The sequence below is a fragment of the Sorex araneus genome, chromosome 1 (assembly GCF_027595985.1).
Source record: "Sorex araneus isolate mSorAra2 chromosome 1, mSorAra2.pri, whole genome shotgun sequence".
Lineage (NCBI taxonomy): Eukaryota > Metazoa > Chordata > Mammalia > Eulipotyphla > Soricidae > Sorex > Sorex araneus.
This window is the reverse complement of record NC_073302.1, coordinates 241,247,668-241,264,269: the sequence shown is the minus strand read 5'-3', so window position 1 is coordinate 241,264,269 and position 16,602 is coordinate 241,247,668. Positions and strand designations below refer to the sequence as shown.

The following is a 16,602-nucleotide window of genomic DNA, read 5'->3' as shown; positions in this document are numbered from 1 at the left end:
TCCTGGAAACTGGGGCGCTGATGACCCTTGTAACACAGATAGGGCAGGTTGCCCGCGCACACCTTAACCAACAAGTCTTCTTTCTGAATCCCACAAAAAGGGGTTTGGAGGAAAGTATTCAACAGCACGGGGCCTTTCCAGACCCCTTTTTTTGGCGCTCAGAGGAAGCCCTCACCCCGTGTTGACCTGGATCCCCAGGATCGATAAGAAAGAGTTAAAAGGAAGTGAAGTTTACATGTGAAAAAATGATTCCTCTTGGCCTCACTGTGACCGTGTTTGTTCCACACTGCAGAAAAGAGACTCGATCGCCACTTAATTTGGGGTCTAGGGAGTCTTTCAGCCACTGTGCCCAATCAGTAACCCTCTTGCACAAAGGAAGGTTCGATAATGGTTGTTCTGACCCCACTCACCCCACCCTGTTCACCGCAGATCACTCAACTAACATCTCCAAGAAAGAAATCGATGGCAGGGTTCTTTCTGTGGGGCTTCCCTAGAGCCCACTGCCTGCTGGCCCTATCAGGCCACAATGGAGCCTCCCACGTTGGTCCTGGACAGCAGGGAGGGACTGTGGCAGCTGCCTACAGCTGTCCAGGCTTGTCTTCAGGAGCAGATGTGCCCACATCCACCAAGGGGGCCAAGGCGGTCTCTCTCCCTCTCCCCAGCAATCTGCATTTTTTCCGGTGCTTGGAGGAAACATTTTTGCATTGGTAGGGGCTAGAGTTTCTCTGCTGGGGACAGGGCACAGGGAAGGAGTGTGGAAACAGCTGTCTCGGTGGAGGGGCCAATTGCTTTCTTGTCTGAATTAAGGTGTACATCGGTTTCCCTCCAATCCGGATCTAAAAGAATAAAGGTGCATTCTGGGCAGACCTGGTTCTGTGCACTGAGTGACCATGATGCAAACAGAATTGGAGGTTGCCTGCTATTTTTTCTGAGTTTAGAGTATGTGGCTAAATATGTGGGACTGAGTTTAGAGAACGTGGCTAAGTATGTGGGACTGATTTGACACAATCCAATGGGATGTGACAGACATGCACAGAAATGAATCAGAACCTGCAGACAGGTCACGAGAGCTCTGCCCCAGAGGAAGTCCCCCGAGGAGAACAAGGATCTGGGGCCCACAGCAGCCAAAAGTCACCACGTGGTTTTGGCATGGAGGCCCTTCATTACCATCTGCCCAGTCACCAAGTCTTGTGCATAGAGTGACCTTTGTTTATCATATGAAAATCTCTTCCCTGGAAGCCCCAGGTAGGCTAGGTGACAAAGGAGAAAGATTCACAACTCCTTGTGTCCATCAGGCCCACTGGGAAGTTTCTCTCAACAGACAAGAAGCTCAGATCTGTGTAACATCCAATTCCCAGAGCGGGAACCTGAGGTCCAGAGAGTCATTGACTTTTCCAAGGTCACACAGCTCACTGTTGCACTGGCGACACCAAACTACCCCTGGATGCATCCTTTGCATCCTGCAGCTCTCAGTACAGATGTTAATCATTACTAAGACTGTGGGTGCCACCCTAGAAACATTGTCTCTCCACCACAAAACCAACCAGCAGGATTACCGGAATCCAACCTCCCCACCCCACCCCCACACCAAATAGTATCAGAGCAATCAGGTTCTGCGGTGGGGGCGGTTCTTTCTACTTCCCGCCCTCGTTTTATTTCTCTCTTCTATAGGCACCTGCTTAAGGCCGCTTATTCTATTCCAGAAAGGTGAATTTCACCTCAAATTTGTTCTGGAATTGTTTCCATCAAAGAAAACATAAACTCCTCTCGTCCTGTAGGAAATAGTCTTGAAAAGAGCTCTTTATTTAAAAAAAAATTGAAGTCAATAGCCTGTGACTAGAACGTGTCACTTTTTAAATGAATAAAGATTATGCTAAACAATCATGTTGTCTCTACCCCACCACACCTCTACACTTCTTCCCTTTGTCCGTGAGCACTTGGGGACAGCTTCAGTCCCCAAACCCTCGACTTTCTGGGGAAATTAAAAGGACACCCCCCAATCAATTTGTTTCCCACAGATGAGTGCCAATGGGTTCTCCTCTCCTTTCTACAAGCCCTGTACTCGCTGGGTTTGGGCATTTTAAGGGAATGAAAATCACTGCCCTACCTGGGAAGGGAAGTGCGCAAGAAGGGCGCTGAAGGTTTCAGAAACTAATATCAGACCCTCCCAATCTTCTTAGCGTTGACACTGCTTTAAAAAAAAAATTAGAAAGAAAGAAAAAGAAGAAGAACAAAAGTAATAACGAATTCACAAGTAATTCAGCCTGCAATGTGCTCTGATTAATTCTGCGCTCCCCCAATACGGGCTGACCGCATCCGGGTTGCGCCGGCGACCCAGAGACTGGAGCGCACGCGGAGATCCCCGGGTCGTGGGCGCTGGGGCCCTGCCTCGGCTCTCTCCCGCGTCCTGCGCAACCAGCGCTACAACGGGGAAACACCTCGAGAGCGAGGGCCACAGAGTCCAAGCGGGTCATTGTTGGAGGCGAGAAACAGCCCGCCCGTGCGAGGACCAGCGTCCGCTTCTTGACTCTGGGGAAGGAAAAAGGAGGAGGCCTCCAGCATTTGATAGAAGGACCTTCCCTAGCCCCGCGCCCACGTCCCGCGTTGCGCGCCCGCCCTTGCGGCTGCCAAGGCCCTGATGACCTTGGAAGAGACTCGGTTCCGCCAACTCGTCCTCGCCCTTCGTCCACCCGCCAACCCCACCCCAAGTCCTCGGAAGGGGTGGGTGGATCCAACGTCTCCCCCTCCTGCAGAAATCAACAATTTCCCAGGACAAGCTTTGAACCGTTGAAATGTAACTCTTGTAATTGGAGACGCCCGGGGTGAGCTGGAGGTCCACATGACAGACAGCAGGGACACTTCCCCGTAGGGAGTTCTACTCCCTCCTTTTTGGGGGAGCACATCTCTCTGAGTCCCCATACCGTAACCTCAGACAGGGCACTTGGAAAGACTCCTTCCCTGTCCTTAGTAACCTCGGGCCAGAACACAGCCCGCAGCAGGAGTGCCATGCGAGTCAGGAAAGCCCCCAGGTTACCCGGATGGGAGAGAAACCCGCGTCTAGCCCCAGGCCCAAATTGCCCCTCCCCCCCACTTCCCGGTCAAAGAACGCAGAAGCTGACTTGTCCTGAGGGCCTGGCTGGGACCACCTGGTGTCCCTGCGCTATGTACCCGGGTCTGGCGCAGGCCCAGGAGGCCTGGCGCGGGTCTGCAGGGGTGCTGGCTGTGGACTTCCCACACATCCCCAACACCCTCCAAACCTCTGGCTTTCACGAAGGAACACTGTATAGAGCCCCTTGCTTCTTCCTGGAGAATGCCAGCCCCCCCCCCCCCCCCCCCCCGCTACGCAGCAAGGACACTTCCGGACTGGCAAACAGCCACACCACTGTTTATTTTATGTATTTTAATGGGAAAGGTTTTCTTCCTCCTGCCATCCCACATCTCTGGTCTTCCAAACAGTCGACAGCGGGGCCTGAGCGACAGTACAACTGGTCTAGCACTTGCCTTGTGCGCAGCCAACCGTAAATAGTCCCCCGGATCCCCACCAGGAGTGATCCCTGAGCACAGAGCCCGGATTCAGTCCTGAGCACCACCCACCGGGTCTGCTGTCTTTGCTTATTTAGCTTTAGACCCTCCAACCTGCAAAGGCCAGGGGCTGGGGGTAGGTTTCAACTGGGGGAGAGGAGCAGGTACAGGGAGAAGCCAGATCTATTGAGGTCCCTGGTGGAGCAGGTTAGCAGGGAAGAGTCCCACCAGCACCTCAACTACCCGAGGCAGGGTCCCCTGTTTCTTTCAACACTCCCAACTTTATTACTAGTGTCACTTTCTATTTAATGACGGGCACTGAGCTGAGCCAACGTTCTCGGGCGAGTCCGGGGCCTGAGAGAGACCCATGGGCCCACTCTGAGCTCCAAGCCCGGTGACCTCCACCTCCACACCTGCAAGGGTCGAAGCAGCTCTGTCCACCCCCCAAGGCGCCTCCCCACCCTGCCCACGCCCAGTGCGTTCCTGCCACCCACCACTGTCGCCGGCTCGCGACACGGGCCCTGGGCCCAGACACAAGCTTCCCTTTGGGGTTTGAGGCACAGAGGCAACCCCCACCTCAGTGAGAAAGTCCCCCCTCCCTGTTAATGGTGGGGCGCAGCAAAGAGGTGGGAGAAGAAAAATCAGACAAACCACAGTGGGGTAAAAGGTTTCTTTCTTCTTCTTTTTTTAAAACCCCCTCCCCGCGCCCCTCCGGGCCGGTTTTTGCTTTGCAGTTCGGGTTTAGCGGGAGACAGTGGGCAGCCAAACAGCTGGATAAACGGCTTCGGATCCACAAGGGCTGATGGCGACCACAAGCCTCAAAGGGAGGGAAGAATTGAAGCAGTGAGTGGATACACCGAGGCAGAGCACGGAACCAGGCAGCTATCTCGGCAGAGCGTGCGCGTGTGCGGAGGACAAAGGGGCGCGTTGGTGGTAGGGGCCCCCCCGATTCTCCCAACCCTCGGTGCGGCGCACGGCCGCCTCTCCAGGCCCGCACCAGCTTCGTGCCCAGGGCGCCCCGAGCCGGGTCGCGCCGAGGCTCGCGTGGTCGCTACAGTTTGGCTGGGTCGCTGCCCAGGAGGTCGGCGAGTCGCAGGCGGCCGATCTTCTTCACCTCGCCCAGGGCGGTGCGCAGCTCGTCGGCGGGCGGGCAGTGCAGGCGGCGCGCCAGCTCTCGGGGCACGGCCGAGCGCTCGCTGAGCCGCGCGGCCAGCACGAAGGGGAAGCCGAAGCGCGCGCGGTACTGCGCGTTGAGCTCCGACAGCCGGCGCCGCTCGTCGGCGCCTAGGCTGGTGAGGCCCGCGCCGCTCTGCTCCCGCTGCGACTCGGCGGTGAGCGTGCCCTGCTGCAGCTCGCGGCCCGCCAGGTCCGGGTGGCAGCGCAGGATGCCCTCTTGACCTGCGGAGAAGCAGACGGCACCGCGTGGCGCAGGCGGCTCGGAGCGCGCCCTGCAGGCCGAAGCCCGCCCCCGGGCCCCTGCCCAGCCCCGTTCCAAGCGGGCTCCGAGAATGAAGCTTGGCCACCCAGAAGGGGACGCGGGACCCACTCCGGAGTTGCCCGGGACCCCCCACCCCGCAACTTGCGCCCCTTCTCGGGCACGCATCCGGCTCGGAACCAGAACCCAGGGGCGGGGCGGGAAGTGACAAGTTTGTCCTTTGAGACCTTGGGGCAAGATGATCCGCGGGGAGAGGCGGCCGCGGCTCGGAATTTACGACTTGCTCGGGAGGGAGCAGGGATGAGATAAGGAGCCCGAGCAGTTCGTATCTTTTCAAAGTCCTTTGCTCTCAGGGGGCTTTGATGTCGAGGAGGGCCCGCACACAAGGGCCCCCGAAGACTTCCTGCAAAGGCCACGGAATGAATTTCGTTCTGTTCCCAAGGAGAAGGGCGGGGAGGGTCCGCAGCGGTAACTAACAATCCGTGACGCTTGGCAAATAAACGTCCGGGATATTTTTTTGACCCTAATAGTGTGAGTTCGGGAGTTTCTGGAACCCGAATAGCAGAGAAGAGGAGCATTGCAGACGCAATTCCGAAGTGATCTCCATGAAAGTGGCTTTCCTCTACCCTAACACCCCCTCACTCCTCCTCACCCCCCTCTCCCCAACCTCCTTTTTCTGAAACTCATTCCCTCTTTCCGGTTGCAGGTCCCCGAAGGAGGCTGTAGAAAGTGACTCGGGGCGCTTTGTTTTGTTTTGTTTTTAGCCTCTCATTATCTCCTAGGTTTCACAGGGAAAACCCCCTCCCCTGCTGGGATGCGTGGGGATTTGCAATCCTAATCCAGGGCTTTCCTGGAGTTTTGGCCCAGCAATTTGCTTAGATCTCCAAAGGCAAAATTAGAGTCTCAGGGCTGAGCCAGATTTCCGATAGGGTTATTTAAGCATAAACTATACAATGAGGGTAATGACACCTAACTTGCTGCGGATTAGACACCATTCATTTACCCAAAACGCCGCGGCTAATGCTGCAAATCTGTGATCCACAGCCGATTAGCAAACGCAGAAATTGGGCAGAAGGACTGGCCAGATACATGTAGCTGAAAGCATCTGATTCTGGTACTGGGAATATTCCTAGGGCTCTACTGAAAGGGGAAAGGAGGTGTCATTTAAACAATAATAATATTAATAATAATAATAAAGCTTTTGATTAAGGTGTCAACCTCCACTTAGTCAAACCTTATCTTGGTTTCCATCCAATGAAAGAACTGGGATTTTGACCATCCACGTTTTGGACCAATAATAGATGGTGAGAGCTATTGGGGTTGGGGTGGGGGCACCTCCATTTAAACGACGACCCTGAAAGGCTGGCGGGGGGTGGGGTGGGGGGAGGGAACCCGATTTCATCACTTGATGGCGTCTGTCTCCTGGACTTCAGCCAGCTTCCAGTCATGCTCCGGGCACGGGCTGTCCCCAACTCTGCAAGGTTTAGGGGAGTTGAATAACAAGCACCAGTCGCCTCTGCAATCCGTCCCTACAACCGCCCGCTCCTCCCGGACCCTGAACCTGGCGCGCTGCATACGTGAGGTGGTTCTTGCCGCATCTAGCAGCAGCTCAGCGCCCTGCCAAAGCGCAGGGGAGGCGTCCGCCCCAACTCCTCTGGGCTCTGGGCAGGGGTGGTCGACCCCGTGCAGAGGACCCCAGCCAGACCCCCTCCCTGGGCAGTGCGGGAACGGCGACATGTGGAACAACACTGCTTTCCAGATGCCTCTCGGCCTTCTCTCCCCGCCAGAGGGCCGAGAGCCTGGGTGTTGAGGGACCCTCCTTCTCGCCCTCTCTTCACCCCTGCTCTTTAGAGATCTAGAAATTAGTGTGGGCGGGTGGGGGGCGGGAGGGGGGAAGTTCCTGCAGGGGTGGTGGGGACGGGGTGCCTATTTGGCGCCCCCTGCCGGCCACCTCTTCCTTCAGTCTCGCTCTAGTTGCTCCTTTCTCCCTGGTCTTCCTCCCTGGAAAAGATCACCTGGGGTGTGTTTGTGTGTGTGTGTGTGTGTGTGTGTGTGTGTGTGTCTTCCTCCCTGGAAAAGATCACCTGGTGTGTGTGTGTGTGAGTGTCTTCCTCCCTGGAAAAGATCACCTGGTGTGTGTGTGTGTGTGTGTGTGTGTGTGTGTGCCAAAGAAGGAGCGCATGGTCTGTTTGGGGGAAAAGAGAGAAAAGAGGCCAAGAAAAGGTCAAAAATCGAGAAGAGACGCAAAAAGAGGAAGTAGAATTTAAACACACACACGCACACACACATACACACCTTGATTGCAGATGGAAAGAAAATGAGCTGAGGATTTAGGTACGGTGCAGAGCCCCAAGAAATAGCACCTGCCTTGATCTTTATTACCTGAAACCACGAGAGACCTGGAGTTATCCCCGAGGCGGCCACCTAGCCACCCCTTCTGACCTCAACTGAGACACATTTCTTTCAGAATTTCATCCTGAAGTCCCCCTCACCCTAGATCTTCTGCTCCAAAGTGAAGCAGGTGTGTGCCAACTTTGGGTGCACACGGAGATGCCACCCGGTGCTTGCTAGCCTGGGTGAGTGCCTGGTGAGCATTCCCTCTCCAGCTGCCTTCCACAACCTTCCCTCAGTCTTAGGTTTATCAGCTGTGATCGGCATGCCACTTCTATGTAAGTAGGTGTGGACGTGTGCTATTTGCTCTCATCCAAAAGTCATGGATGAGGGGCAGGTTGGGGCCACACTCTGAGGTGCAAGAGATTTTTCTTGGTTCTGTGCTCTGGTCTGCTCCTGGAGGATTCAGCCAGGGTCTGAGTATGACAGGCAGGAGCCTTACTCCCCTGTCCTACCTCTCTGGCCACCGTCATAAATTTTTGGTTTTGGGCAACACCTAGCAGTGATCAGGACTTACTCCTGGCTCTGTGCTGAGGGATTACTCTTGGAGGGATTGTGGGACCATTTGGGATGCTGGGAATTGAACCTGGTCAGTGACAAGCAAGACAAAAGCTCTACCCACAGTACTGTCTTTCTGGCCCACAGTCATGGCTTTTTGCACCTAGAAACATTTCTGGCACTGAGCTTCAACTCATATCATCATCATCATCATCATCATCATTTTGTTTTTCTGACCACACTCAGAGGTGCTCAGGGCTTACTCCTGGCTCTGTGCTCAGGAATCACTCTTGGTGGGGCTCTGGGGATCATATGGGATGTTGGAATCAAACCTGGGTGGGCTAAGTGCAAGACAAGCATCCTACTGGCTACACTATAGCTCCACACCCTGAGACTCACTTAATAGAACAGGGAATATACAGGGATCTCTGGAAATAAGATATACTCATGTGTGCATCTGGAATGAAGAATGACTACAGCTAAGGCTTGTGTATTGGTCAGGGTACGGTCATGGAATAGTACTGCAGAACAGACAGTTGACCTAGAACTCCACTACTGCCCACCAGAACCCCCAAATTTAAACATTTTCTTGGCCCGATAGGTCTTTTGTTCCTTCTATCAAGGAAAAGCATCTCTACTTACATACTGGTGCCCCCTCCGGACATTTCATACTATAACCCTTAAACATTATTTTCAGGGTTGGAGTGGTAGTAGAGTGGGAAGAGCATTCGCCTTGCACGTGGCAACCTGGATTCAACCCTCGGCATTCCATATGGTTCATTGAGCACCACTGGGAGTAAGTCCTGAGTGCAGAGCCAGAAGTAAACCCTGGTGGGGGGCACATGTGGAGGAGGCCCCAAATATGGCTCCAAAGACAGAGCAACAGTACAGTGGCTATAGCACTTGCCTTGCATGCAGCCCACCTGGGTTTAATCCCTGGCACCCCATATGGTTCCTGAGTCCAGCCAGAAGTGCTCCCTGACACTGCTGATGGGATTTGTGTTGGAAAATTGTATAACTAAAACTTGATAATGAATAACCTTGTAAATCATAGTACCTCAAAAAAATTCAGACCCCCTCCCAAAAAAACACATTTGTTTCTCCCGCTCTTTCTTTGTCTTCTCCTCACCATCACACAAGCCTTGGGCATCACCACTCCTCATCCCACGTGCACTCACATAAAGTGAACAGGCCTTGCTTTTTTTTCTTTTTGGGTCACACCGGTGATGCACAGGGGTTACTCTTGGCTCATGCACTCAGGAATTACTTCTGGCATTGCTCGGGGGACCTTACGGGATGCTGGGAATCGAACCCATGTCGGTCGCGTGCAAGGCAAATGCCCTACCCACTGTGCTATCGCTCCAGCCTCAGGCCTTTACTTCTTAAACAGATAAAATCCCTCCTGATTCCCTCCTGGTCCATGTGCCTGCTCTTCCTTCAGGCAAAGCTCCTCAAAGGCACTGACAGTACAGAGCCTGTACTTCCTCACCTGCCTGTCCAGGTCCTTTCTCTCTAGCAGCTTTCAGTCATGCCCGCCAGCCAATCTGCATTCATAGGCTCACAGATGACCATCTGGGCTCACTGCACAGCCTGTCCTCTGTCCTCCTCTCTATCAGGAGCTGTCACTTGTTGGGCCCCTCTCTCTCTTTGACAGATGACCTTCACTTGCCTGCTTGCATCCCCGATTCTTGCACTGACAGATCACTGCAGTACCCCAGGGACTCAGTCTCCCCCCCCCCCGTCCCTTCATTCCCCACTTTAAAATTTAAAATTTAAAAACGATAATAAAGCCAAGGAACACTGATGACTTGTCTAGTTCCTTGGCTTTATTATCTTCTTTAAATTTTATTTTTGGTTTTGTGGGTCACACCTGGCAATGCTCAGGGGCTTGCACTAAAGTCATACTCCTGGCAGTGCATGGGGTACCATATAGGATACCCAGGAATCAAACCTGGGTCGACCATATGCAAGGCAAACACCCTACCCATTGTACTATCGCTCCAGCCCAGACCCTTGGACTTAAATGCCATCAATTCTTTGATAACACTGGGACTCTTATCTAGCTCATCGCTTTCTGCCAAATTCCTTTGTTACAGTTAGACAGAGTACTCAGCATTTTATCTGGGTCATTATTCAGCATTTTTGACTTGGAGGGTTCCTTTTTCTCTGTCATCTCAAGGCTCAAGTCTTTCTTGGTTCTAGACTGCACCAGTAGAGCCAGTCGTTTCTTAGACTAAACTCTTAGGCCTTATCCTTAAGTTCTCCTGGTTTCTGATCAAAATCTGTCCAGAAGATCTGCAGTTTCTAATGTCAGCCACATCTCTCTACAGTTCCTACCCTAGTCCTAGCCCAGAGGACCCACAGTTCTGACTTTCCATCCTGACCTCTGTCCTACAGTTCCTGAGACTCTGCTTTCCTGGGTTTACCAGGGTTTTTCAGGGCTCCCAAGTGGTGAAAGCTTTCAATTCCTTTTCTTCGTGTGGCTTTCTCTGATTGTTTTCTTCTCTTCTTTAGATCTGATTGCTTTACGCTTTTTCTTTGACCTTAAATTTGAATGTCGTTTCCCAAGAAAGACCTTCTGCACCAGGCATATCTGCAACATTACATATCTTCGTCCAGTGACTTCGACCCCCTGTGAGCTTTGTAGTTGCATGCAATGCAATCTCTTCACTAAAATGCAAATGCACTGAAGGCAGAGACTTTATCTTATTCACTAGTCCAGTCCTAATGAATAATGCATCCTGGGCATGGTGGTTACTCTGGTATTTGTCAATCAATATATCACCTTTGGGATGTTGTACACACACATACTTGTAACATGGCAGGGGGAAGATGGGGTCACACCTGGTGGTTCAGGGGCTACCTACCACTTGGTTCAGTGCTCTGCAGGCTTGCCTCTGGTGGTTTGTGGGGGACCATGATGTATGGGGAGATGAACCTGAGCCTCCTGCATGCAAAGCATGCACTCAGCCCATTGAACTACCTCTCTGGCCCATATATTATATGCAAATATATGCACACATATATATGTGTATATATATATATATAAACACACACCTATATACATATGTACACACATACATATATAGGGATGTGTGTGTGTGTTTTGGGCCACATCTGCAGTGCTCAGGGTTTCCTAGTGGTTCTGTGCTTAGGGATTATTTCTGGTGGTGCTTGGAGGACCATATACTGTGCTGGGGGTTGAACTGGGGTTGGCTGCATGCAAGGTAAGTGCCTTAAATTTGTCCTATTTCTCTGTAATATAAATCTTTGACTGAACACATTTTTCTGGTTGCACCTCGGGGCCAGGAAGCTAATCCACAGTGTTGGAGCGCGTGCTTTGTATGCAGAAGGTCCTGGTGGGATCTCTGCACCATATGGTCCCCCCACCCCCGCCAGTGTCACCAGGTCTAGTCCAAAACGTGTATTTTTTTGTTTCTTTGGGGAGCTGCACCCAGTTGTGCTCGGGGCTTACTCCTGTTTCTGCACTCAGGGATACTCCTAGTCGTGCTCAGGGTACCATACATATGGGGTGCTGGAGATTAAACTTCGGTCGGCCACATGCAACACGAACATCTTATCTGCTGTACTAATATTCCCCACCCCAAATTTTAAAAATTAGTAATTTGGTGGAGCCAGTGAGATAGTACAGCAGTTGCAAATGACTAACCTGGGTTCAATCCCCAGCACCAAGGGAATTAGTATTGAACTATTATTTTAATTCAACAGCTATGGCCTGTAATAGATATAGATTACAATTGTTGCATTGCATTTCAATATATTATGGTATTATTGCAATTCAGAAACACTACAAAGAAAAAGTCAAGTGACTTCATGATGACAGTGTGATTACTTGTTGATTTTTTGTTTTTTTGGGGGGCCACTTCTGGTGTGCTCAGGGGTTGCTCCTGGAGGCTCTTGGGGACCAGGTGAAGCAGAGAATCTGCAAGCCTTCAGCGTGCAGTGCTTGCTCTAGCTCCTTAAAATATTTCCCCAGCCCGTACTCTAATTTTTAACACAAGTTGGTATGGGGTGGGTTTATTTTGTTTACCGTGTGTGTGTGTGTGTGTGTGTGTGTGTGTGAAACTTCTGTCCATTGCTGTTACTTCTATTATCATCACTATTCCTCAGTCTGAAGTTAGAAAAGGACCAGGCACCAATTAGCTCTGGAGCCAAATATTGATCCTGGACTGCCACCTACTGGCCAACAATTATCATAGCATGAGCAAAATGGGCTTTTATCGTTAGTTTATTCTAGAAACGGGGTTTTTCAGTTTTCTTTGAAGGGTATCATACATTCTCTGATTACCAAAAAAACAAATCCTCAACCAGATAAAGCACCAAATCTGAACACCTCTTTAAAGTTGGACTTTTAGGAGCCTGGGGAGATAGTACAGGGGCTCACGTGCTTGCTTAGGTCCCACCAAGTGCCACCAGGAGTGATCCCTGAAGACAGAGTCAAGAGTAAGCCCTGAGGGGCTGGAGCGACAAGTGGGACGTTTGCCTTGCACGCAGCCAACCCGGGTTCGATTCCCAGCGTCCCATATGGTCCCCTGAGCACTGCCAGGAGTAATTCTTGAGTGCAAAGCCAGGAGTAACCCCTATGCACCGCTGGGTGTGACCCAAAAAGCAAAAAACAAAACAAAACAAAACAAAAACAACAAAAAGTCCTGAGCACAGCCAGGTGTGCCCCCAAACAAAAGCAAACAAGCAGAAGCTGTTGGAGTGAGTATCGGGGTTTGAATCCCAGCTCTCTCACTTGCAGCTGAGCTATGTCAGTGTCCTTAGCTGAGTCACTCGACCCTCCAATACTTTGATTTTCTCAGCTGTAAAATGGGGGAGTTATTGTTAGTGCTGATTCCATGGCACTAAGAGGAGGATTGAATAAGTTAACAGATGCCAAGCACTTGGGGAAACGCATGAAACACACCCATGTAAGTGGTGAACTTCTTTTAGCCATTGCTGACCTTATTAGTAATACAACTGACACCTCCTTTCTAATGTCATTAAGGTGATGAGGCTGAGGGGCCCCACTCAAGCTGCCACTGGATGCTAAGTGGCAGGCTCCACCCCCAGGGTGGTGCCTCCAAAGAACAGTGTCCAGGGCAGCAGCGACATCACTGACCTAATGAGACCTTTGCCAGCTTCAACTTGATTTTAGGTGGGGAAAAAATGGAGATATTTTTGGGGGGTTGGTGGGGATTGTCAGCAATGCTTCGAGGTTACTTTTTGCTCTCTGCATCCTGGGGATGCTCAGGAGACCATGTGGGACCAGGGATGGAACTTCCTTTCATACCAGGTCCACACAGCTCTCTCCCAGAAATAAGGGATTTAAAATCTTAATTGTCTTTAAAAATCTTAATTATCTAAGTTCCTGGCATAGGGTAACTCCCAGGTCAGTATTTGCTGAATTACTAGACAAATCAATAAATACTAGATTGAAGTTGTTCCTGCTAACCTAACTTTTTTTTTTGAGGGGGGGAAGGAATGTGATGGTAATTGGGGGCTGTTTTCTGGCTCTGTGCTTGGGTCACTCCTGGTGCTACTTGGGGAGCCACATGATACCGGGATCAAATCTAGGCACCCTGTCTGCAGAACAAGAAGTTGGCCCACAGTGTCTTTCTATCCTGACTTCCTCTCAGAATATTTTCTCCCCAGGGTCCCTATGCCCTTTGGGTACTGAAATAAATCTAGGATTTTTCTCCCCTAGTGCCAGGGATCAGAAGCCCGTAAGCAAAGCATACATTCTACACCTGATCCATAGCCACACCCTCAAGAAAGCAAGATACTCACACGGTGCTCACACCCTTTGGGACTGATATCCTCTCTGCTATGGGGCCACACCCCATGGAGCTCAGGGATGACTCCTAACCATGCTCAGGGGACCCTATGGGGCGTCAGGTCTCTAAGTGGGTTAGACATGTGGGAGGTAAGTGTCCTCCCCACTGCACTATAACTCCGGCCTCAGAAGGCTTGGCTTTGAACTTCTCTTTCCTCAGACATTCAAACACAGGCTCCCTTACCCAGTCCTGGTTACTTTGCAAGCTTTGGGCCTTTAAATGAGTCATTTCGCTCATCAAGGTTAAGGCTGGACCATTCCTGTGAGTCACCAGTCAGCTCACAACCAGAAGGCAGCTCTCACCAAAGTCTTAGCCAGTGGTGGAATGGAGAGCTTCATCCTTCACACTGCCGTTCCTGCTAGTGTGAGCATACCACACCATCCTAGGTATGCCTCAGATGAGAGAAAAGAATTTTCTAATTCTGAATATGGTCTTTGACAATTGGAAACCACCCTGGATGCCAGCATCCTGGACTTAGGTGAGACTTAAAATGGAAAGAGATGAGCTCAAGCCCCCAATCAGACCTGCGTGGAAGGCACATTGGAGAAGGCAGCCCAGCCCTGCAGCCAGACAGCCAGAGCGGAGCAAGAGAAGACTGACTCAGGGTCTCTGGATTCCTGCAAGGCGATGTGTGTCCTTCTGAGTCACTGGGGTTGGACTCTCCCTCCCCTACCCCCCCCCCGCCCCGCCCCGATGTGGGGTCCCCTTCTCACAGTCATCCATTTCTTTCTTTCTTTCTTTCTTTCTTTCTTTCTTTCTTTCTTTCTTTCTTTCTTTCTTTCTTTCTTTCTTTCTTTCTTTCTTTCTTTCTTTCTTTCTTTCTTTCTTTCTTTCTTTCTTTCTTTCTTTCTTTCTTTTTTTCTTTCTTTCTTTCTTTCTTTCTTTCTTTCTTTCTTTCTTTCTCCACAGGAGTTCTGTCAGGCCTTGTTTTCAACTAGGAAGTTGTTGAACTGGATGAATTTGCTTTCCTAGGCCAAACTTGCACTTTTTGACAAAAACATTGACTAGTCACTATTTTCCCAGGCTCTTGAGATGTTTTGATATCTCAATGTCCATTTTGATATCATATTACTAAAGTGAACACACACACGCGCGCGCGCACACACACACACACACACACACACACACACATACACACACACACTGAGAGAGGCTGGGCCCTCAGCCTGACCTTTGGCCTCCTGGCCTGTTCTTTCCTCCCCACCTCAGAGCTTTAATATTAACAGCTGCTTCACCCAGGCCAACATTGCTATTTCTCACACCCCTTTCGACTGGACATCTTGCAGGGACCTGCTTTCCATTTCCCAAACCTGCAGGAACTCCCCAAACCTTACAACAAAATAGATGAATCAGTACGTTGCTTATAAGCAATAAAGACTAGAATATCTGGAGGTGTCTTACAATGATATTTACAACCTCCTGGCAGAGACTCCAGCCGACACCAGAGCCTTACCTGCTTGGGGAAGACCGTCAATAAAGTCAAAGAAGTGTTTCTCCAAGTCATCCAGGTCAGAGAATGGACGCTGGGACCACACAGCAGCTGCGATCAGAGGACATCGCTCAATGACATTCCCAAACACGTCCACGAATTCTCCGAAGTCCATGGAGTTGACCTTGTTGATGTCCATTGCTCGGATTGTTGGGCAGGAAGAAGAACGGCACAGGCTCCTCTCTAGGGCAATGACTGGCATCAGCTCGGCTCAGGGGTGGTATTTGTGGAGTTGCACATGTTGATTTTTTGGTGCAATAGCAACTTGGAGGATCTGAAATGCCTCTGGGAAAAGTGCATCCAGAATACTTGTGCAATGAGCAAACACAGGCTTAAGGTTCTAATCCAGAGAGCAGAGATCTCTGCTTGGTGTGGTGAACCCTGCCCAGAATCAGAGCCGGCAGGAGCCTGTCAGTCTCAGCTTCCAGTCCTCTGGGAGTCATTAACATCTTTAATTTCCAGGCACTTGATTAGTTTCTGTGTTTGATTAACTTCTATTTTGGAGGTGGTCATACTAGTATCAGACAACATAGACTTTAGACTGAAGAAGGTTACAGTGAAGGCCATTTCTTAATGATCAAGGGATCTGTATATCAAGAAGAACTCACACTCTTAAAACATTTATGCACCTAATGAGGGACCAGCAAAACACTTAAAACAACTGATAATAGACTTGAAGAAAGACATTGATTGCAACACAACAGTCGTTGGAGATTTCAGCACCGCTTTGTCACCTCTTGATAGATCAATTAACATCTTAATGCCATTGGTCTCCAGGGATGTTTTTCTGGATAATTCAAAGAAAGGTCATGGGTTCAACACATTTAGAACTTGATTTCCTGGTACTGTGGCAGAGCACACTTACGCTTTCCTTGTATCTCAGGTGCTGAACGTGATGGGAGCTTAGTAAATGCCCATTAAACAGAACTGTAGTGTTTTAAGGAATAAGTCAGCAAAATTCTGAGTAGTCTCTAGAAGCCTCGATATGTTATTTTTCTTTTTGAATATGGCTATTCTTCACCTGATATCACCTTGCTTATTTTTTTTATTTACATGTCATGTCTTGGGCCCAGTTGGTTACATGAACCTGGAGAATGTGTATCTTGTTTGTTTCTGTGGTTTAGGTACCCAGAATCCTTTTTACAATAGGTCCACAGGACACCTCGGGTGAGTTGATCCATCAACTGACCACATGGAGTCAATTTCTCATTCCAATTTCCTTCACACACTCTTAAAATAAAATCTGGGTGAAGTGATAGTACAGCAAATAGAACACTTGCCTTGCACGGGCCAACCCAGATTCGATCCCTGGTACCCTATATGGTCCCCTGAGCACCGTCTGGAGTAATTCTTGAGTGCAGAGCCAGGAGTAACCCCTGAGCATTGCTGGATATGGCCCAAAAACCTAAAAAAAAATTAATCAAAAC

The 16,602-nt window shown here is 50.4% G+C and overlaps 1 protein-coding gene across 1 annotated transcript; it reads right to left on the bottom strand.

Moving 5' to 3' along the window:
* Positions 1-4,228: 4,228 nt before the first annotated feature.
* Positions 4,229-15,341, bottom strand: URAD (ureidoimidazoline (2-oxo-4-hydroxy-4-carboxy-5-) decarboxylase). Its single transcript, XM_004604554.2, has 2 exons — positions 15,140-15,341; positions 4,229-4,920 (listed from the first exon to the last, which is right to left on the bottom strand). The coding sequence occupies exons 1-2, from the start codon at positions 15,312-15,314 to the stop codon at positions 4,574-4,576; spliced, it is 522 nt and encodes a 173-aa protein (XP_004604611.2). The 5' UTR covers positions 15,315-15,341; the 3' UTR covers positions 4,229-4,573.
* Positions 15,342-16,602: the final 1,261 nt, after the last annotated feature.